Raw genomic sequence first — 21,715 nt, forward strand, 5'->3', positions numbered from 1 at the left:
TTAAATAAATTAAAAGTGGAAAAGATATTAAATTATTAAAGGTTTCTAGATCGCATGATCTAAGCATGAGTTTAAATATGAGAAATTAATTAAAAAGATAAAATAAGTGAAAATAATAATGTTATTTTAATTTCATAAAGTGCACATGAGATTAAAGTAATAAATTAATTTAAAATAGAAGTCAGGTGGAATATTAAATAAAGTTATTTAATAATTCAACTTAATGTGCATGAAAAGATGAATGCAAAATAAAAGAAAAGATAACAAAAGTTAATTTTGAGTTAACTCAGTTGAGCAAAGAGTCTTCTCGGGTGAACGCACAATTAGTGCCCCGATTTGAGGAAAAAACTTCTTATCACAACTTTGGGGTTCATTTTTGGGGGGACACGAATTTGGATGGGAATTTTTGGGAGACAACTTTTGGAAGTGAATTTCAGAAGGCTAATTTCAAAGAAAGATTCTCGGAAGAAGGTTATTGAAGAGGAGCGAATTCTCTTACATTTCTTGGGGATTGCATAATAGCATCAGGATCAGGTAGGGTCTTGTGTTTTGATCATCGATTAAATACGCAATTATCCTTTCCTGTCTTCTTCGTGCTTGTGGATTGTATATCCAAATTCTCTATGATGAAAGCTTAAATATTTCAATAGTGTAAATTATTAAATGCTTGTCATTATATTCAGCATACATAAAAATTAGAAGAGTGATCAGGAATTCTTATTTGATAGATTAATGAAATCTAAATTTAATCGGGGAAGGGTTAAATTCTAAACTTATAAATGAAAATTGTAGATTTTACATGTGGTTCAACATCATGGGATCTTTAAGGAATGCAACCTATTAAGTATGTTATTGCTTCCGCTACTTTGTGTTTGATGTGTATGTTATACTTTTTTTTTTTTTTTAAAATGTTTAGCAAACTTAGTAAAACTTTAGGTTAATTCTTTTGGATCCCTTGGCGAGGCGTTACATGCTAGTTGTCATTTATCATTGCTTGAATCCTTGAGAAAATCTTTATACATTGTTGATTCTAAGAATTTTGAAACCAACAAGGAAAGATCTTCCTCTTTAGTGAACAATAACTCATAATCAAAGAACATAGCAGGCATCTGTCTTTCCTTCGTACATCTTCATTGTTGGGGTTCTATGTTCTCTATTTGATCTTGGACTAACTCAAATGGAGAACCAATGATTATGTGAAAAGTCTTAATTGATAGGGTGATGGATTTTTTGCTAATTTTAGTTTAGACTAGTAGTGCATCAAAATTTTAAAACTATAACTAATAAGTGTAACTACATCTAATTTTGTAAAGGTTAAATTCTTATGTTTTTATCAAATTTTACATCAAGTTTTCTTACATAAGGTTACTCTTTATGTAAAATTCTAGAATTCACTTCTTTAAATATCCACAAGTTTACATCTTCTTACATGATAGTTCTCCATGTCATAATGAAGATATAATTCATGCAAAATTTATGAGTAACATATTTTCATCACATGATAGATTTCAAATTGCAAAATCCTTTGTTTTTCATTTACCACACCTTCATAAGAAGGTAAGCACCATTTGTTGAATAATTGATTATAGTTAGAACAATTAATATATTTATAATTAAAATATTCATTATAAGTATTGTAATAATATTTAGTTACATATAATTTAAGTATATTAAATTTATTAATCTAATTTTAAAATAAAACTAATTATTTATTATTAACTTAAGTATAAATGATAAATTTAAAAAAAAAATTAGTAATACTAAAAAACTATATATTTTAAAATTATTTATTTTAAATTATAAAATAGTATAGAAAGTTAAATTTCATTAAAATATTAATATGTATATGGTGGCTAATACTAAAAAAACATAATATCATGTAAATTACTTAGGACATGTGAGCAAACAACATATAACAACCAAGATAATCACTATAATATTGGATATCATTTAGGATTACATGTAACCTACATAATCATCAGTTACAAATATTAGGTTAAAAAAATACTAATCAAAAAATAATCCTATAAACCATAATAAATGAAGACTTCAAATGTTACATTATCTTAAAGCTGGGAAACAATGAAAAATATATTGAATTCAAATATATTAAATAAAACAATTAATAACATTTAAAATTTCTTACGTTTACTATTGAAAATGAGTTAAAATGTGTGATATGATGTTTGATGTAGTGGTCATGAAACCTTAGTGATAAGCGTTAGACTAGCAAAAATATTTATTGATAATATTTCCAATTTTCCATATCTGATTTTAAAAAGTGCAAGTTAAGACACTCCACTATTAAATTATTTCCTCATACCTATTACCTATTATTAAAACTTTTTTTAATTGATTTCTAAACTATAGACATCTTCCAAAAACAATGTTTGCATTTAAAGTTGAAATTCAATTAAGAAGAAAGCTAGATTATGAAATGGATCTTAGAATTAATTCAAATTGCCTTATACAAGTAAAATTAAAAAAAATTAAAATCGAAATTCATCATTTCCAATCCAAAAAAGGAAAAGGCGATTGTAACAAAATAACCAAATTAGCTGCAGCTACGAGGAAACAGATGCGCATGTTTAAAGCGGCGCTCAACAAAAGTTTGTCTGATCATGGAAATCGACAATTCTTAATCGTAAATGACACGCGTTTTCCCAGTAAAACACTCAATTTAACTGTGTCAATAATTTTTTTACTTTCCTCTTCTCTTAAAATTTTGGCTATAAATTCCCTTCCCCACTCCTTTTGCCTTGTCCTGCATTTTCTGCTGCTTTTGTTGTGAAGATTTGTCCGCCATGGCCAAATACAAGAAGCTTCTTTTTCTGTTCATCACGATGCTGCTGTTTTCAGTTGTGTGGAGCTGCGCAAAGTCAAATGCGCCGCTTACAAAGGAGCCTTCAAATGCATATTTGCCGATTTTCCCCAATTCGCCATTAGCGATCCTCATTCCGTACTGGTTACTGTCGCTGATCGTCATTTTCTACGCGTTCTTTCTTGTGCTGACCCAGCCTTTGCGCGCTTCGCCTAGGTCATTTTCGCTGCTCGTCAATCTGCACGGCTTATTTTCGTTGTTGATCCTTGTGGACGTCTGCACAATCATTGTCCATTTGTTCTGGTCGCGAGTTCGAGCCCGGGTGTTCTCCTCTTAAGGCATCTCATCATCGCTGCATTGTTCCTAAAGTGTCCAGGTAAGCTGTCACTGCTCTACTTCGAAAGGTTTAAGCACTGTTTTATGGCAAGCTTGCGTATTTTCCATCTAGTTTGAAATATTTAAGCACAGTTTGATAAATACTAGTGTCGCTGCGCTAGTTTGAAGTTTTCAAACATAGCTTTATGGTTAATTTATGTATTTTCTTTTTCATCTAGTTTCGAAGATTTAAATATAGTTTATAAATACTGTCGCTGCACTAGTTTGAAAGGGTTGAACACAGTTTTATTGTAGATTTATGTACTTTTCCTTCCTCATCTAGTTTGAAAAGGTTTGAACTCGTCGCTTTATAGTAAATTTATGTATTTTCCCTTTTTCGTTAGTTCGAAAGCTTTAAACAGAGCTATATAAATACTGGCACTGCGCTATTCTGAGAGGCTTGAACACAGTTTTATAAATTTATGCATTTTTTTCGTCAACTATGAATGTTTTACATACAGTTTTATAATACTGACACACCGCTATTTTGAAAGGTTTAAGCACAGCTTTATGGTAAGTTATGTAAATTTCATTTGGTTCGAAAGCTTTGACCACGGTTTTATAATAACTTCATGTAGTTTCATCTAATTTGAAGGTTTAAAAACATTTTACAGATAATTTATACTTTATTCTTGTTTATTATCTGTGCAGGAGATGATTTGCTATGAAGTGCCCTAAACATTGTTTAGTCGCCGTATTTTGTTGTCTTTGAGCGTTTTTTTTCGCTTCAGAATTCAGAAGGTCCACACTTTTTTACCTTAAAATCCATACAATAGCACAATAAAAGTAAAGTTGTCTCAGGGTGTTAAATTTCTGTAATAGTCCCAACTAAAAAGGAGATGAGCTCTGTTATTACATTGACTGCATTGTTAGTGGAGTTTTCGCCCCAAAGATATTCCGCAAGTGAATCTATCAAGATTGTATAAGATTTTTGTAATTGAAAAAAGTTAATAAACACAAAATTAAATAGTAAAAACAAAATTATAAACAAACTTATTTATTATCTGAACACAATTTCGGTAGCTATTGAAATTGATAATAAGCTTTTCAAAGATCAAAATTTGAATAAGTCGGATTAAGTCAAATGGATTTTCTATAGAAATTTTAGAATATGAAGGTGGATAATTTGCGCTATTTGACCTACTTTTCCGATAGAGCCAACTCCTGGTTGATAAAGTTTGCCTGAATCAATAAAAAGTGGATGAAATAAATTAGAACAGTTTTTCCCTATTATTAGTAGGCGGCGAATATATTTTCATAGTGAAATTTTACGTAAGAGACATCCTAGTACTGCCATGTGAAAGCAGCTGCACTTGTCTCGGTTTACGATTATACACTTAGCTACCATTCTTAAAATTGTTAAGATGATTTGTTATTATTATTAGTAGCGGCGTTTGTGGTTGCAGTGAGCAGCTCTGAAAATCTCAGTCAAAATTCAAGGGAAGCAGATGCAGTGAGAAAGGGGAAAACATCGGGATCTTCGATTGTACGAAATTATCCTCATGACTATTCTTCTTCTCGAACTTCTCAGACCGTTATGCTTCTTCCAGCGGATGAATTTGCGTTTTGCCTTTTTTTGCGTAATGCTATGTGAAAACAGCTGCACTTGTCTCAGTTTAATATTATACATTTGTTTGCCATTGTTAATATTGTTAAGATGATTTGTTATTATTATTAGTTGCGGCATTTCTGGTTGCATTGAGCAGCTTTGAAAATCTAAGTCAAAATTCAAGGGAAACAGATGCAGTGAGGAAGGGGAAATATTGGGCGCCCCGATCGTACGAAATTATGTGTGGCTTAGTTACTTGCGAACTTATCCTCATGACTATTCTTCTTCTCGAACCTCTCAGACTACCATGCTTCTTCCAGGGGATGAATTTGTTTGTTGCCTTTTTTATTGTGCTTGCTTTGAAGCTTCTACAGCCACCACAACTCATCATCTGCGGCATTTGATGCGTTACAAGCTAGCTATCATATGAGCTAGGTTTTGAAGAAAGCTAGGGTTTTGAGGGTTTTAATCTTTAATGAAGTTAATTAGTGACCGCGAATAATGCATACTTCAGTTTTTTTGGAAGCCAGGAATACAACAAATTTGAGTAGAACTCAAACCCTGAACGTCGAATAGAAGTCTCACAGCTTACCCAGCTGTATTGAGGGGCATCTCCCACATATTTCAGTTTTTGGAATCCCAATTTTATTCCTTAACATTGCTGTCTATATAATAATTTATTTATTTTGTTTGTTTAACTTTAAGATCAGCAGTTTGTAAAGATAAGTCTTTAATTTTAAGTTTAATTTTTTTCAAAACTGAATTCAATCTTGTAACAAATATTGGTTTTAAAATTTTCTGTTAATTTTCAATTGAATATTTTTCTCAATATTTTATGAATTTCTTAAATTATCAAAATATTTTATATATTCTTATTGTACAATAAGAAAAATATATCTTAAATCTCTTAAACAATCATAATCTTTTGATATTTTCTCATTTCACAAGAGCACAAAGAATATGCTTACTTTTGATGCTTCTCTTTTTTCAATCTAGGTGTTCAAGTGACCCTTTTCAGTTAATATTAAAATTTCAGCTCAAAAATTTGTAATGTAGCATATATAAACAAGAAAGTTCTCACAACTTATTCCTATCAAGTTGGATTTAGGTAGTTACTAGAATATTTAGTAATGAGCAAAGATCCTAAAGTGCCACAATTGGAAATGGAAAAAGAAAACTATTTATTAATATTCTATTTATGTCAAAATCGAATACCTCCACAAAATGTGATTCGCTTGTTAAAGTAGTTTTATAAGATTATAGATAAAAAGTTATATAAAGTTATATAAAGTTAACTCTAAATTTTAAAAACTCAGCAATTTTTTTACAAAATCAATAATTTTTTAAAATTATTTTTTCTTTCAAAAAGATCAAATAATTAAAAGGCAATAAATAATGAAGGGTTTATATTTTATGTAATAATGTGATTGAAAAATATTTCATAAATCATTATAGAAGCTTACCTTGTTTCCTTGATCCTTTTGAGAAAATGGTTCTTCTCTTCCCCTCTATTAATTGACATAGTTACATCTATGTATCTTTCCCTCTTCTTTTATATCACTTTCAATGCATCTACATCCCTCTCCCTAGATATGCTTCTACCTATATCTTCCCCTCTCTCTTTTATTCTCCTACCCACTTCACTCCTTTTCTCATCTCATTAAGATCTCTTTGCCTTTAGAGATTTGTGCATCTAGGTGGTCTCTCTCTCTCTCTCTCCTATGAACTAGATATGATGAAATATCATACTAGATGGTCTCAAGATCCATCTTGAAAACATTTTTCAATCTTTCTTGATCTTTTCCTCTTTATATGTGTCTCAAGATACATCCTCTATATCTATCCATCTTTAAAGAGATATATAAATGGATTTATGATAAGTGCAAAAATATGTAAAAAGGGAAGGATGGTAAGAGGAGATATATTTAAAAATGAAGAGATGGGGAAAGAGAAATGAGGCCTTTAAATGTATGACTGGGGGAAATATAGAGATAGAGTTACAAAGGGATAAAGATGTAGAAAAACAAAGGGAAAGGGATGAATATAAGTTTAGAAAAAAAATATCACATTTTTCCTCCCTCTGATCATACCTATTTATTACTTAGATCTATATCTACTGGCTACTTTCTTTTTGACCCTTGCCCCTCTATCTCTATCTCCCTATAGATCTATCTTCATGTCTATATCTCTTATTCACTTCCATCGATTCTAATTAATCAATTATTTTTTATCTAGATCTATCTCTTCCCCCATCTCCTTGTGTCTTTCTTTCTTCCTATCCATATGTATTTATATCTCTCCGTATAAATCTATTTTCATCTATACATAATTAATCTATCTCTCCCCTCTTTCTCTCTCAACCTCTCCTATAAACATATTCACATCATATTGTTTGTCTCTATTGTTAGGGCCATAGCATACATTTTGCACTCAAAGACCTCTTTAGATTTCTCTATTGTCTTCTTTTTAACCTCCCAATCAAAGTCTCATAATACATGTCTCTCTGAATCCCCCTCTATCCATCTCACTACCCATTCTTTTTTACAAGTCCATCTCTCTCTCCCCTATATATGTCTCACTCATAACCCCTTACATGTCTTCCTTTATGAAGGATTTCATTGTCTTCACTCTCTCTCCTTTCGTATGACCTCTCTCTATCTCCCACACACTTTCTTACTGTCTCTGTGCATGCGCACATGTGTGTCTATGTGTCTATATATATATATATATATATATATATACATACATATGTATGTATATATATATACATACATATGTATGTATATGTATATACATATGTATGTATATGTATATGTATATACATATGTATGTATATGTATATACATACATACATATGTATGTATATGTATATACATACATACATATGTATATATATACATATACATACATATGTGTATATATATATATACATATGTATGTATGTATATATATATATATACATATGTATGTATGTATATACATATACATACATATGTATGTATGTATATACATATACATACATATGTATGTATGTATATACATATACATACATATGTATGTATGTATATGTATATATACATACATATGTATGTATGTATGTATGTATACATACATAGTATGTATGTATACATACATAGTATGTATGTATACATATATATATATATATATATATACATATATATATACATATATATACATATACATATACATATACATACATACACACACACACATATATACATATGTGCATATATATATATGTGTGTGTGTGTGTATATATATCTATCTCTCTCTCTCTTTCTATATATATATATGTATACATATATATACATACATACATATACATACACACACACATAATTATATACATATGTATATATGTGTGTGTGTGTGTGTGTGTATGTATATATCTATATATATACATATATATATATATATACATATATATATATATGTGTGTGTGTGTGTGTGTGTGTGTATAAATAAATACACACACACACACCTCCCTCCCCCCCCCCCCCCCCCCTCTCACTCTCTCCAAAAGTCTTCTCTCTCTATTGTGTCTTTTTTGAGAGAGAAAATAGATAGATGAGATGTAGAGAAACATGAAAAGAGGAAATAATATAAGAGAATGAGATAGGGTGAGATATAGATAAATTTGGAAGGTAGAGATAGGGAGATAGAAACAAGATCTTTGTGCATAGATGAAAGAGATAAAGAGAGATAAACAAGATATTTGTGCATAAGAGAGAGGGATAGAGATGGATAGAGACATAGATAAACAAAGGGGAATGATATCTCTCTTTCTCTCTCTGGACAATAAAAAAAGATGTAACTAGATAGAATTAGTCAATAATTTTTCTTGTGGATAATTTAAAATATAAAATTTAGATGAAAATATAATCAAAGTGTATATCTAAGAAAGTGTAACATGAGAAATGATAAAGTCTATGAGAGTTAGGTATAGATAGCTCAAGAGGGACAAAGGTGGGTAGAGAGGGTGAGAGAGAGGATATATGTAAAGAAATGTAAAGGGTTTGGAAGAGAGAGATGGGGTTGAGAGGATGGAAGAAAAGATAAAGGAATGGAGAGTACATGAGAGAATAAGGTAGGTGGAGAGGGCATATATAAAGAGATGTAAATGGTTTGGAAGAGAGATTTTGGAATGAGAGTATGAAGGGAAGGATGGAGTGAGAGAGAGTAATAGAGAGAATAATAATGAAGGGAACTGAGAAATTAACAAGGGAGATAGAGACAAATGTATATAGACAATTCTAGATCTTTAGGCAAAGAAAAAGGTAGAGGAAGGAGTTATAAATAGGTAAAAATATAAGTAAAGATTTTTTTGGGAGCGATAGAAAAAAGGAAGGATTGAAATAGATATATTTACAAAAAGAGATAGATAAAGAGGTAAAAAGTGAAGGGGTAAAAGCACAAACCTATGTCACCTTTTATAAAGCAAAAGGATATCAAAACTTGAGCAATTCAATTTTAAGGATAGAAAAGGGGCATTTGTGTTTAGAATTTCAAGATGATGTAAGGTAATGAAATGTGTAAAATTGGATATAGTTTATGCATGTAATTATTGTTTCTTAAATTGATTGAAAATTTTATCATGTTTTTTATTTTTAAAGTCTTTTTTCTTTTTTCTTTTTTTAAACTGAAAATATAGAGTTTCATTCCCGCTAAACAAATATATGCAAATGATCATATTTCAGTTTGATTTTGTAATATTTTATAGTTAATATATATACCTTTTGGAAAAAAGAATAAAAATTGATTTTGGATTTATATTTTTCAAATTATAAGTGGTCAAAGTTGAACTTATCAGAAATTGACAGTTTTTTTTTTCCCGCAAAGCATTTTCTATCAAATCTACATTTTTTTTTAAAATTACATTTTCTCTAAGATGACTCTCTCATCTAAAGGTAAAGATGTTATTTTCAAAAACATGATTTAATATTTTTTTCCTTTTTTTAAACTAATATCTTTTTGAATATTAAAATACCTAATTGTGATATTTTAAAATTATAACTATTCAAAATACTATAAAATTTATATGACCATAATCCTAACTCTAATATCCACAAAATTTTATTTTAAGTTTTTGAACAAACTTTACTTTATATGGAGAAACAAGCCTTGAAAGTGAAAATTTTGGAGAAATTGCATTTTTTTCTTTTGTGGCTACCACTTAGGAGACCACATAGATAGTTATGGCTGAAACCCTTTTGGCCATAACTGGTTTGATCGGAATAGTTTTGGCCATAACCCCTATCAGCCCAACCCAACCGCTAGTGGTCACAGTGGTGGTTTCATATAAAATATTATTCTTTTCCACTTTATAATAAATATATTAAATAGTGAAATATAAAGGAGCATTTTTAGAAGTAAATATTTCTTAAAGTTGTATTTATCAATTGTTTTGTGGAGTTTAATGACAACTGCAAAGGATCGTCAATATGGTATTTTTTTTCACCTAGTTATTTTTATACTCTATATTGAAGCATTCAATTATATTTCTAGTGGAATCTAAATTAAAATATTATTTTGTAGATCAAAGTATTCAATGTGTAATAAAAAGGCTAGATCAAGGAAATAGGATAGAATAAGAGATGACAAAATGAAAGTTCATACTAAGCATGATAAAAACCAACCTATTGAAGTTCATGAGGAAGATGAGACTCATGAAGAGAACACAATTCATGAAGAGAATGAGATTGAAGAAGAGAGAAAAATTGGTAGTTCTAATGATAGAAAAAATTATTCCTGGCATAGGAAATTTGATGAGGAACTACTTTTTAGTCAAATTTCATCTAACATATGGTAAATGAGAACACTATTAAAAAGAATTATGAAAACATGTGAGATGAATATTTGAAAAATAAAAGTATATTTGGAAACGCACAATTATTTGTCAAGTTATTTAGGAGAAAAGATATGAGGACTATTTTGAAGTTGTAAGGTGTTGATAACAGGAAAAACTATGTGCATAATATTAATAAAACAATAGTTGAAAATTTAAAAACTACTTATAACAAAATTGACAACACAACTCGAGGAGGCAATTTTAGCACTGGACTTAGAGTGTTGATGACTACTATATCTAGTAGAAAGTTGACACATAGAAAACAAGTAAATGCAATTTTTTATTCACTACATATATCTAGCAGAATTGTTCAAATATACATTAGGAGGAGAAATATGCTAGATGAAAACATTGAGATTAATTGGGTCAATATTTTCAGATTTCATCGAAAACACAAATTTTTTTAAGATGTATAAAGACTAGTTATTGTATTTTGGACCATGCATCCTCTCATGTTTCTTCCAATAAATATGATACTATAAAAATTAAAGATCAAGAGACAAGGGTGAAAATTGAATATCCAAAACATTTTATAGGTACAACAAAAAGTGAATTATTTCGAACATTCAAGCAAGAATTTTCAAATGTGAAAATATGTTAGAGAATATTTGAGATCCTATGTCCTTCTTTTATATGCATAAATATGATACGCGATAATTGATGTTGTTTAAACCATGTTGAATTTGGTCTACATTTACAATCATATAAAAAAGTTATGGCAGTACTTGATCCAAATTTGGTCATCCCTAGTAGTATGACATAGTCCTCCTTAGTAGTATAATACAATTTGTGAAGTCTATATTTTGTGATAAATTGGAGATAAATTGGAATATTTGGATGAGTTCAAAGTACAATGCATCAAAAATTAATGTGGAGATTGTGGAGATTTATAGAAATTTCCACTAAAAATTGAGAATATTAATGAACTGACACTAGTTTCATGGATGACATATGAATATGAGACATGCCAAAATAAGACAAGACTGAGGAATTCAATCCAAAAAAATTATATTGAAGAAAAGTGAATTGTGGTATGATGAGTTTATGACCAAGTTTCCTTCATTGATATATCCACATATCCAACATTGTCATGGTGCATGATGGCAAGGTAAACAATTTCATGATTCAAAAACTTATTTTCCACCTAGTTATATTCTTTCAATTGTAGATTTCTATGAGAACAACTATATATTCTCACCTCAAATAGGGCTTCAAGGGAAATATTATCAAGGGCAATATTATCATTCTAAACAAGTTGCAATATTTGTGCAAGTAACTTATAGATATGCACAATTTGAGATGGATGAGATAAAAAGTTCAAAGGAAAGTGAATGCATTATTATTGAAGATCTTCATTTCTATATTAGTGATGATAGAGTTCATGATAGGAGTTACGTGGCTCATTATTTTTCAATGTTCACTGACGAACTTAGAAATCGTGGAATAAGTGTTTCAGAGCACTAGATTTGGTCTGATGGTTTTGGAGGTTAGTGTACATATGTATGTTTTTATTAAACTTATATCAATTTGTTCACGTATTTCAATTTCATGCATATATTTATTTTTAATCTCATTAGATGTATACAAAAAAAATTAAATCTTCAAAAACATTTAATTGGTTAGCCATGCAACATGCTAGAAGCAATGTTAGGTTTCAATGAACTTCTTTGAATGTGGACATGGAAAAGGGGAGCATGATGGAGCAAGAGCATATATGCACTCTAAAAACATGAACTTGTGGGTACATATGCAATTAGTGTGTTCTTGATACTTATAACATATATCTTCTCTAGATCTAGACATATATATATATATATAGGATATAGAGTGCAAATGGAATTTTTGAATGGTACAAAGATCATTTTGCTACTCGAGATACTAAATACGATAAGCACTATTTTTGGGAAGTAAAAGGTTTTACACACACACACACACACACATATAGATTTAGTGTATTTTGAATTATATATATGCATGTTACACATTCAAGTAGGATATAGAGTGCGAATATAATTTTTGAATGGTACAAAGATCATTTTGCTATTCGAGATACTGAATACAATAAGCACTATTTTTGGTAAGTAAAAGGTTTTACACACACACACACAAATATACATACATACATACATACATACATATGTACATATATATAGATATATACACACACACACACACACACACACACACACACACACATAGATATATATATATATATATATATATGTTCTTAAAATTCAAGTTTTTAGTCATATTTATTCTAAAATGTGACAATTATTTTCTATATTTATAACAAATATAGATTGATCTAATCCTTGCAATTTCCACATGATTTCTGGTATTAGAATTCTACATTAAGAGGTGACAACTAAACACCACAAACCTCCAATGATTAAAGTAAGAGAGAAACCATGTTTTTGTGATGACTGCATTAAAGAAGTCCAATGAGTGTATGTGAAAATATTGCTAATGGATATGTTTCACATTGGGATTTGAAGGAGATAGTCAAGAGGTCTCCTTTTCAAGATGTTGACATTGATATTGACATTCATGATATTGTATATTTAGGTGATTATGACTGTGTTTCTAATTATTTAGGATAGGTTTGTGCGTGTGTGTGTGTGTGTGTGTGTGTGTGTGTGTGTGTGTGTGTGTGTGTGTGTGTGTGTGTGTGTGTGTGTTTCATTAAAATAAATTTATATACTTAATTTTCTACTTTAACAGCATCTATTTTTATGTCCATGTAGGAGATATTTTTTTTGTCCAAGCATTAGCAAATAATGTAGAAAATGTAGATTATTATCTTCTAAGATGTACAAAAGAGAAACACAAGTTGCTAAAAGAAATTATTGATGTTAACGGACAATCATATCCAATTGGATCAATTGTTGTTGAAGGAACATATTATCAACAAACAAGGATAACTGATAGTGGTATTGAATACATGCCTAGAGAAAAAAAAATTACACTACAATAAACATGTTATAGCAACAAATTTTCAATTTCACAAAATATAAAGAAGATGAAGTCACAAAAATCAAAAGTGGAAACTATCTATTGAAGATCATGGAAAGATTCTAGTGATAATTAAAAACAAAAGGATACTAACAATACAATGTTTGTGGAGCTCTAGTTCAGGTATTTGTACTTATTTTCTATATATCTCTCATACTTTCATATTACTTGTACAAATGATTTTGGATATATATTTTATAAAGTTTTATACATTGGATCATGGATCTTATATATATGCTAAATTATTCATGTGTTGTTATTTATAGTTTGTGTGTGCATTATCTATAGTTTGATGTATATATGTCTTTTGGAAGATGCAATTTAAGCTTTAATAGTTTATATTTTTATGTATGCTATCCTAGGAAAACCTCTTAGGGTCTTCCCTTAAGACACCCTCTTAGGACCTCCCCTTGTTACCTCCCCTTAAGAAAACCTCTTAGATTATTCCCTTTAGACATCCTCTTAGGACCTCCCCATAGAAGCTCCCCTTAAGACAAGCTTTTAGGACCTCCTCTTAAGAAAACCCCTTCTGAAATCCCCATAGGACCTCCCTTTAATGCATCCCCTTAAGACCTCCCCTTAAGACATCATCTTATGAAATCCCCTTAGGAACTCCCCTTAAGACAACCTCTACCTCTTAGGATCTCCCCTTAAGACAATCCCTGAAGACATCTGATTAGGACCTTCCCTTAAGGCATCCCATTAAGACCTCTCCTTAGGACCACCCCTTAAGATAACCTCTTAGGACCTCCCCTTAAGAGAACCCCTTAAGACATCCCCTTAGGACCTCCCCTTAGGAACACCCCTTAAGACAACCTCTTAGGATCTCCCCTGAAGACAACCCCTTAAGAAACCCCCTTAGGACCTCCCCCCAAGACTTCCCTTAAGACAACCTCTTAAGACCATTTACTGATTAAATGTTCTTGTCTATTCTTTAGTGTTATTCTTTATGTTCACATGTATTTATTTCTGATTAAATGTACTCTTATCTATTATATAGTGTATTACATTCTTTACATTTGTATGTATTCTTTACTGTATTCTTTTTGGTCTTATATGTATTGACTTTAGTGATTAAATATCAAGTAACACATTTATTCTTTATTGTACTCTTTATGTTCTTATGTACACATGTTCTTATTTATGATCTTACCTATTCTTTAATCTACACTCTTATGTATATTTTAAGACCTCCCCATAAGACATGCCATTTTATAGTTAATTAAACTTAAATTAAGACATACATATATACAAAATGAACATGTGTAACATGTGAACATAAACATGAACATAATATGTACATCTATAAACTAACACATCTATGAAATACCATTTACATATATATAATAAAATGTCTCTAGAATGCCATATCAAATGTATCCAAAAATGTACCCATGTAAGACATGAACATAACATGTACACCTAAAAAATAAAACATATATAAAATAATGTACCCATGTAAAATGTATCCAAATAACACGCACACACACACACACACACACACACACACGTCTCCATATCAATGAAATAGACATCTAAAATAAGACAAGCTTGCCACATATACATGTAGATCAACCACATCCTACTCTTGATCCCTAACCCCAAAAGGCTCGATGATCTAGGTCTAAACCCTATGTCAAATGTAATAAATTTGATTTAAATCTAGAGTTATAAAATTATGTAAGAACATTATATCACATGTAATATAAAATATACATAAATTTTAACATACCTATGACTCATGCTATGTGGGATCTTTCGAAGTCTGAAGGTCTCAAAAATGTAACATATTGTCAATAAGACCCTATAGCACATATGTATGTATAGAAGTTAGATTGAATCAAGATTATATGTCTATAAATGTAGAGCTAAGATACAAGTATATATGATAAAGATCTATATCTACACATGCATATATACATATAAACATACTTGCACAAATAAAAATAAAATTGAAAATTTTAGAAATTATGGTAAATCATGGTAAATTCTAAAAGAAGCAATTCTAGAAATCATGGTAAATCAAGAGGAAAGTCAAAGGGAAAGATTTCTTAATCTAGAGAACCAAGAGATTGTTGGTACTATGGGAAGCTAGGGCACAAAAAGAAAGATTGTTGGACTTGAAAGAAAAATGAAGGAGATAAACCAAAAGGGAAATGGGAGGCAAATGTGCTAATTAACAAATCTGAAGTGGATGCTTTGCTTCTTTCTTTAGAAAGTGTTCATTATTCTTGGGTTTTAGATTCTAGTGCTTCATTTCATGCTACATCTCATAGAGGTTCTTTTATTTATTATGTCCAAGGGGATCTTGGGCTTGTTTATTTAGGGATAATGAACCCTATTAGATTTTTGGAAAGGAAAGAATTAAGATTAATTTGTAGAATGGGAATCGTTGACTACTACATGAGGTAAGACATGTTCCAAAATTGAGTAGGAATTTAATTTCACTAAGGAAACTCGACGATGAAGGTTGTGTAGATACTTTTAATGACAAAAATTGGAAGGTTTCAAAAGTCTTTGTATTAGAAAAAGGTCTGAAAGTAGGCACCTTCTATCTTTGTACAAGTTATGTTATTCCTTTTACTTTAATTATTTTAGAGAAAAATGAATGTTTAGGAATAGTTATTGTAGTTAAGGTAGGAGAACAAATAGATGTTGTAGATTTTGATAAAGCATTGTGGCACTATAGACTTGGGCACATGAGTAAGAAAGGTATAAAGTTATTTCATTCAAATAAATTTTTCCTGGGTCTGAAAATTTTCCATATGGATTTCTATGAAATTTGTATATATGGAAAACAAAAGAGAGTGAGTTTTGTGAAGAGGGAAGGAAAACAAAAATGATAAATTAGAGCTTGTACATACAAATATATGGTGACCAACTCACGTATCTTCCCTTTGTGGCTCTCATTATTATGTTACATTTATTGATGATGCAACTCGAAAAGTATGAGTATATTTCCTTAGATATAAATTTGATGTATTTCAAACTTTTAAGAAATAGAAATGCTTCATTGAAAATGAGATTAGTAAGAAATTAAAATGTCTGAGATCTGATAATTGTAGTGAGTATTGTAGTCATGAATTTCAATATTATTGCTCCACTACTAGTTTTTATAGACTTAAAACTCTTTCAATGACTCCATAGGAAAATAAATTGGTTGAATGCATGAACGGGACAATAATGGAGCATGCAAGGAGCATAAGATTTCATGTTGGATTTCCCTTAAACATGTGGGATGAGGCTTTCAATACTATTTTATATTTTCAATTAATAGAGGTCCCTCTACACCTTTGGACTATGGTATTCCAAAGGAAGCATGGATAGGTAAGAATGGGATTTATTTATTTTCGAAGAACATTTGGTTGTGAAGCATTTGCACATATTCTCAATATAGAACCAAGCTCAAAGTGTAGTCAAAGAAATGTATATTTTTTGGATATGGTATTAATGAATTTGGTTGTAGGCTTTGGGATTTTGAAAACCATAAAACTGTAAGAAGGGATGTCAAATTCAATGAGAAAGTGTTGTACAAAGATCTATTACAAAAACATAAGAAGAAAGAAGATGATTATGTAGTATTGGATGATATTCCAATAATTTCTCATGATCTGCAACAACAACAACAACAAAAAATACCACATACCCCAGTGAATGTTAGATGGTCAACAAGGCTAAGTAGACCTCCAAAAAAAAAATCTTCCTCTTTGTACTCTATTTTACTAATAGATGCTGGTGAACCTAGATGTTATGATGAAGCTATGTAGGTGGATACTAAGATTTAGTGGGAGTCTACAATGAGAGAAGAAATGGATTCCTTGTTAAAAAATAAGAATTGGAATTTATGTATGTTTCCTATGGGTAAAAGAGATTTATAGAATAAATTGGTTTATAGGTTGAAAGAAGAGGATGAAAGAAACAAAATATTTAAAGCCAAGTTAGTTGTAAAAGGATTTTCATAGAGAAAGGGCATTGATTTTGATGAGATATTTTCTCCTATTGTTAAAATTACTTCTATTCACACTATTTTAAGTATTGTGGCTGCTAAAAATTTGTATTCACATAAAGTTGATGTTAAAACAACCTTTCTTCATGGTGATTTGGATGAAAAGATATATATGGAACAACCACATGGATTTGAGTTCAAAGGTAAGGAGAACTTAGTGTGTAGATTGCAAAAAAAATTATATGGCTTGAAAGTAAGCACCTCTATAATGGCATATTAAATTTGATATTTTTATGCATGACCGTAGATATAGTAGGTGTTGTTCAGATCATTATGTTTATTTTAAGAGGTTGGATGATGAAAAATACATTGTTTAATGTTTATATGTTGATGATATTCTTGTAGTTGGGTCTAACATGGATCACATTAAGGTGCTAAAATGCCAGTTAGCACATTCATTTGCTATGAATGATTTGGGGGAAGCAAAATGAATCCTCAGTATGAAAATTTATAGAGATAGGAAGAACTAACAATTGACATTATCTAAGGCTGATTATATTGCAAACATGTTGCAACATTTCTCTATGGCGAATGATAAAGCTCTCAGAACATGTTTACCTAGTCATTTGAAGTTGAGTAAGGACAATGTATGCTATGGTATGTACACGACTAGATATTGCACATGTAGTGGTCATCATTAGTAAGTATATGAGTCATCTAGGGCTTTAGCATTGGAATGTGATTAAATGGATTCTCAAATATTTGAGGGGAACATCCAATAAGTGTTTACATTTTGGGGGCTCTACTATTGATTTATAGGGCTATGTTGACTCAAATTTGGCAAGGGATATTGATATCAAGCAAAGAACTATAGGTTACATATTTGATGTGTGTGAGGCAACAATGAGCTAAGTTTCTAGGTTATAGAAGGTGAATGCTTTATCTACTATAGAGGAAGAGTTTGTTATTGCTATAGAGATAGCCAAGGAGATGATATGGCTTCAATTATTCTTAAAAATATTGGGACACCCATAGAAGGATAATTATTTGTGTACAAATAGTCAAAGTGTCATTTATCTTATGAAGAATTCTTCTCTACATTCAAAGAAAAAATACATATAGTTGTAGTACCATTTCATTCGGTTAGTTTTGCATGATGGATAGTTAAAGCTAGATAAGATACATATACATGACAATCCAACATATATGTTTACAAAGGTAGTGAGAAGGGAGAAGTTGAACTCCTCTTCATCTTTGGTTGGTATTCTAGACTAAATGGAATAAAAGAACAACAGAGTCTAGGGTGGTTTGATCTAGTGTGATGCTCATCGAGTAGTGACATAGCTAAAGAATCAATCTCAAAGTGGGAGATTCTTTTCTAGTGTGGAACTTGATCAATCCCCAAGTGTTAGATTTTTAGTTTGTAGTGACTAATCAGGCAAGTACTCTACATAGTCTGGAATTCCTTTTTTTTTTATGGTCAACATGTTGTAACTGATTTTAACCTGAAAGTGGAAAAAATACTTGTATAAAAAGGTATTAGGGTTATGGATTTTCATAAGGTTGGATACAATAATTGCTTCTTGTGATAGTATGGAATTCTAAGGGATTATAGATTGTAATCACCCGATAGTAATAATATTGGACTCACTATTTGGTGGACATAGCCTAGGGATTCTAGGTGAACCATGTTAAATCTTCGTGTCTTATATTCTCTTCTATGTGATTTATTATTTTTAGATATTTTTAATATTTGCATGCAATTTTTATTTCTATCTATGGTAAATCCTAATAATAACTATATCTTCCTTCATATAAAATGAATGAAGAATTAGTCTTTTAAATATAATGTTTTGATGAAAAGAACATCAAGTATAAACAAGGATAAAGTGTATAGGATTGGTTTGTTTTACTAAAATGGGAAGAAATCCAAGGTATAGATCTAGGGAAAAGGGAGAGCTAGGTAGGAGTTATACAAAGATTTGTATGAAATCTTTGGGAGAGAGATGGATGATCCCATAATAGTGGGTGCCACCTTTGTAGCATGAATAAAATTAGAAACCGATTAAAATTTCTTATTTTCAATTGTTCACATGAACCATAATGTTCATGTGAACATTTAGGGTGACTGCAACAAGTTGGGTCACAATTCTGTAGAAGTCAGATCTGCAAAATTGTACTTCTTAGAAATGGGTACCCATTTCTAAACTTAAGCTTCGGGCACCCAAGCCAAATTTCAAAAATAAGTACCCGATATTCAAAAGCAGATCGGGTGCCCGAGGAGCTCAAATATCGAGTACCCAATTAATTTTAAAAATGGGGTACTCGATTTGGAAGACTTTATTTAAACCCCTTTTTTGGCATTTTTGAAGTCATTTTCATGACCTAAAAAATGGGAGCTCGATTAGAGATGCATATGGGAGCCCAATTTTCAACCTTACTGACCACCCCCTTGCTACTAGTTTTCGATATACCAGGTATTTTAATATGTTTTGTACTATTTTAATTTATTTTTTTCAATTTTCAATTTAATATGTTTGTTAATTTACTATTTTTTTCATTTATAATATACGTAAAATTGTAAATTTACATTGTTAATGAGTAGATGTTTAAATTTTTGTATTTGTTAATTAAAATATAGTTTCATAAATGTTTATTTAAAAAATTATTATTTTAGATATTTTGAAATGTATTTAATTTATATATTTATTACAATTTTGAATGATTAGATTAGATGTAAATTCATTGTTTAATCATGTAATTTTACAAATAAATATAACCTCGACCTAGAACCATATAACCTCAACCTTGTTTTAATTATAACCTTGACCTAAATGCACTGTTTAAACTATAATCTTGACCTAACCATATAGTTATGTACAATAAAACCCTAAACATATATAACTAAGTACTTAATCACATAACAGCTCACCAAGGGATCCAAACAAAAAACTTGGTATTTAAAATGATTTTACTTAAATTGTATTGTACTTTGTTTCATGGATCAAAAATAGATGATGTAAACTATTTTATAAATGTATATTCTTTCAGCCTTTCATACCCTGTGTCATGTACAGTGGATGATTGTGCATTTCGAATTAATTTTCCAAATGGCATTTAGAACAAATGTATATATTATTTAAATGGATTGAACTGAAGTAGATAATATTATTTCATGTGGATGTGTTATTTATTTTACTTTTAGAACTTATAATTATTTAAAAATAAAATGTAAATTTGCTCATTAAGGAATGCAATCTCTTATGCTTTTTTTATAAATGTAAATGATTGTATGTATGTTATTGCTTGCTTAGTAAAACTTTTGATTAGTTCTTTAGATCCCTTGGCTAGGTGTCATTTAGGATTAACTATAATATCAATTTGTATTGAATTTAACTCTAATCATAACCCTTACTATCATCTTAACCTTAATCTTAATTTGCTAAAACCTACACCAGGTAATATATGAATAATTAAATAACTTTGCTATCTTACCTTGAGTACTAATTTTATAAATGTCAAACCCTAAAATTGTAACATTATTTATGATTTAAACTAAATTATCCTAGAGGAGCATCATATCTACATCTACATGTCATGTACATGTGAATCTAAAAGCATTTGTACATATCTAATTACATCATTTATTACATAGGAAGGATTTAAAATTTTCATTATATATATTATCCATGCATATCATATCAAAAGAATCATATAGAGATATGTCATTTATGATATGTCCATCATAGATAATCAAGAAGGGTACTTGGATAAATTGATATATATTTAACACTATATATTATAAGAAAAGAAAAACACCATATATAGGAGCATCTCATGTACATAAACTAAAAAAAATTGCCATGACACATGTAATGAGATCAAATAATATTTTTAAGATTCATCACATATAAGTTATCAACATGTATAGAGGTGATATAATCAAAATATCAAAAATGAGTGATATCAAAGCATTATATCTTAATATTTAACACTAAAATAAACTAACCCCTAGGTAACCCTAAACCAAATTGAATATATCAAACTAGATTGAAAGGTAACCCTGGCCCTTAACTAATTAATATTATACTTATAAACCAAATTGAATTAAACCATGATCATAAACCTAATTATATATCCCAA

General features: G+C 29.9%; 1 protein-coding gene across 1 annotated transcript; it reads left to right on the forward strand.

Moving 5' to 3' along the window:
- Positions 1-2,767: 2,767 nt before the first annotated feature.
- LOC149551442 (uncharacterized) lies at positions 2,768-5,446 on the forward strand. The gene is made up of 2 exons (XM_089789689.1): positions 2,768-3,197; positions 3,848-5,446. The coding sequence occupies exon 1, from the start codon at positions 2,805-2,807 to the stop codon at positions 3,156-3,158; it is 354 nt and encodes a 117-aa protein (XP_089645815.1). The 5' UTR covers positions 2,768-2,804; the 3' UTR covers positions 3,159-3,197; positions 3,848-5,446.
- Positions 5,447-21,715: the final 16,269 nt, after the last annotated feature.

Source organism: Cupressus sempervirens, chromosome 6 (assembly GCF_028749045.1).
Source record: "Cupressus sempervirens isolate cs-2001-9-10 chromosome 6, ASM2874904v1, whole genome shotgun sequence".
In the NCBI taxonomy this organism is placed as follows: Eukaryota; Viridiplantae; Streptophyta; class Pinopsida; order Cupressales; family Cupressaceae; genus Cupressus; species Cupressus sempervirens.

Excerpts from the sequence above, each read along its gene's own strand:
- LOC149551442 (XM_089789689.1), top strand. The coding sequence starts at position 2,805 with ATGGCCAAATACAAGAAGCTTCTTTTTCTGTTCATCACGATGCTGCTG.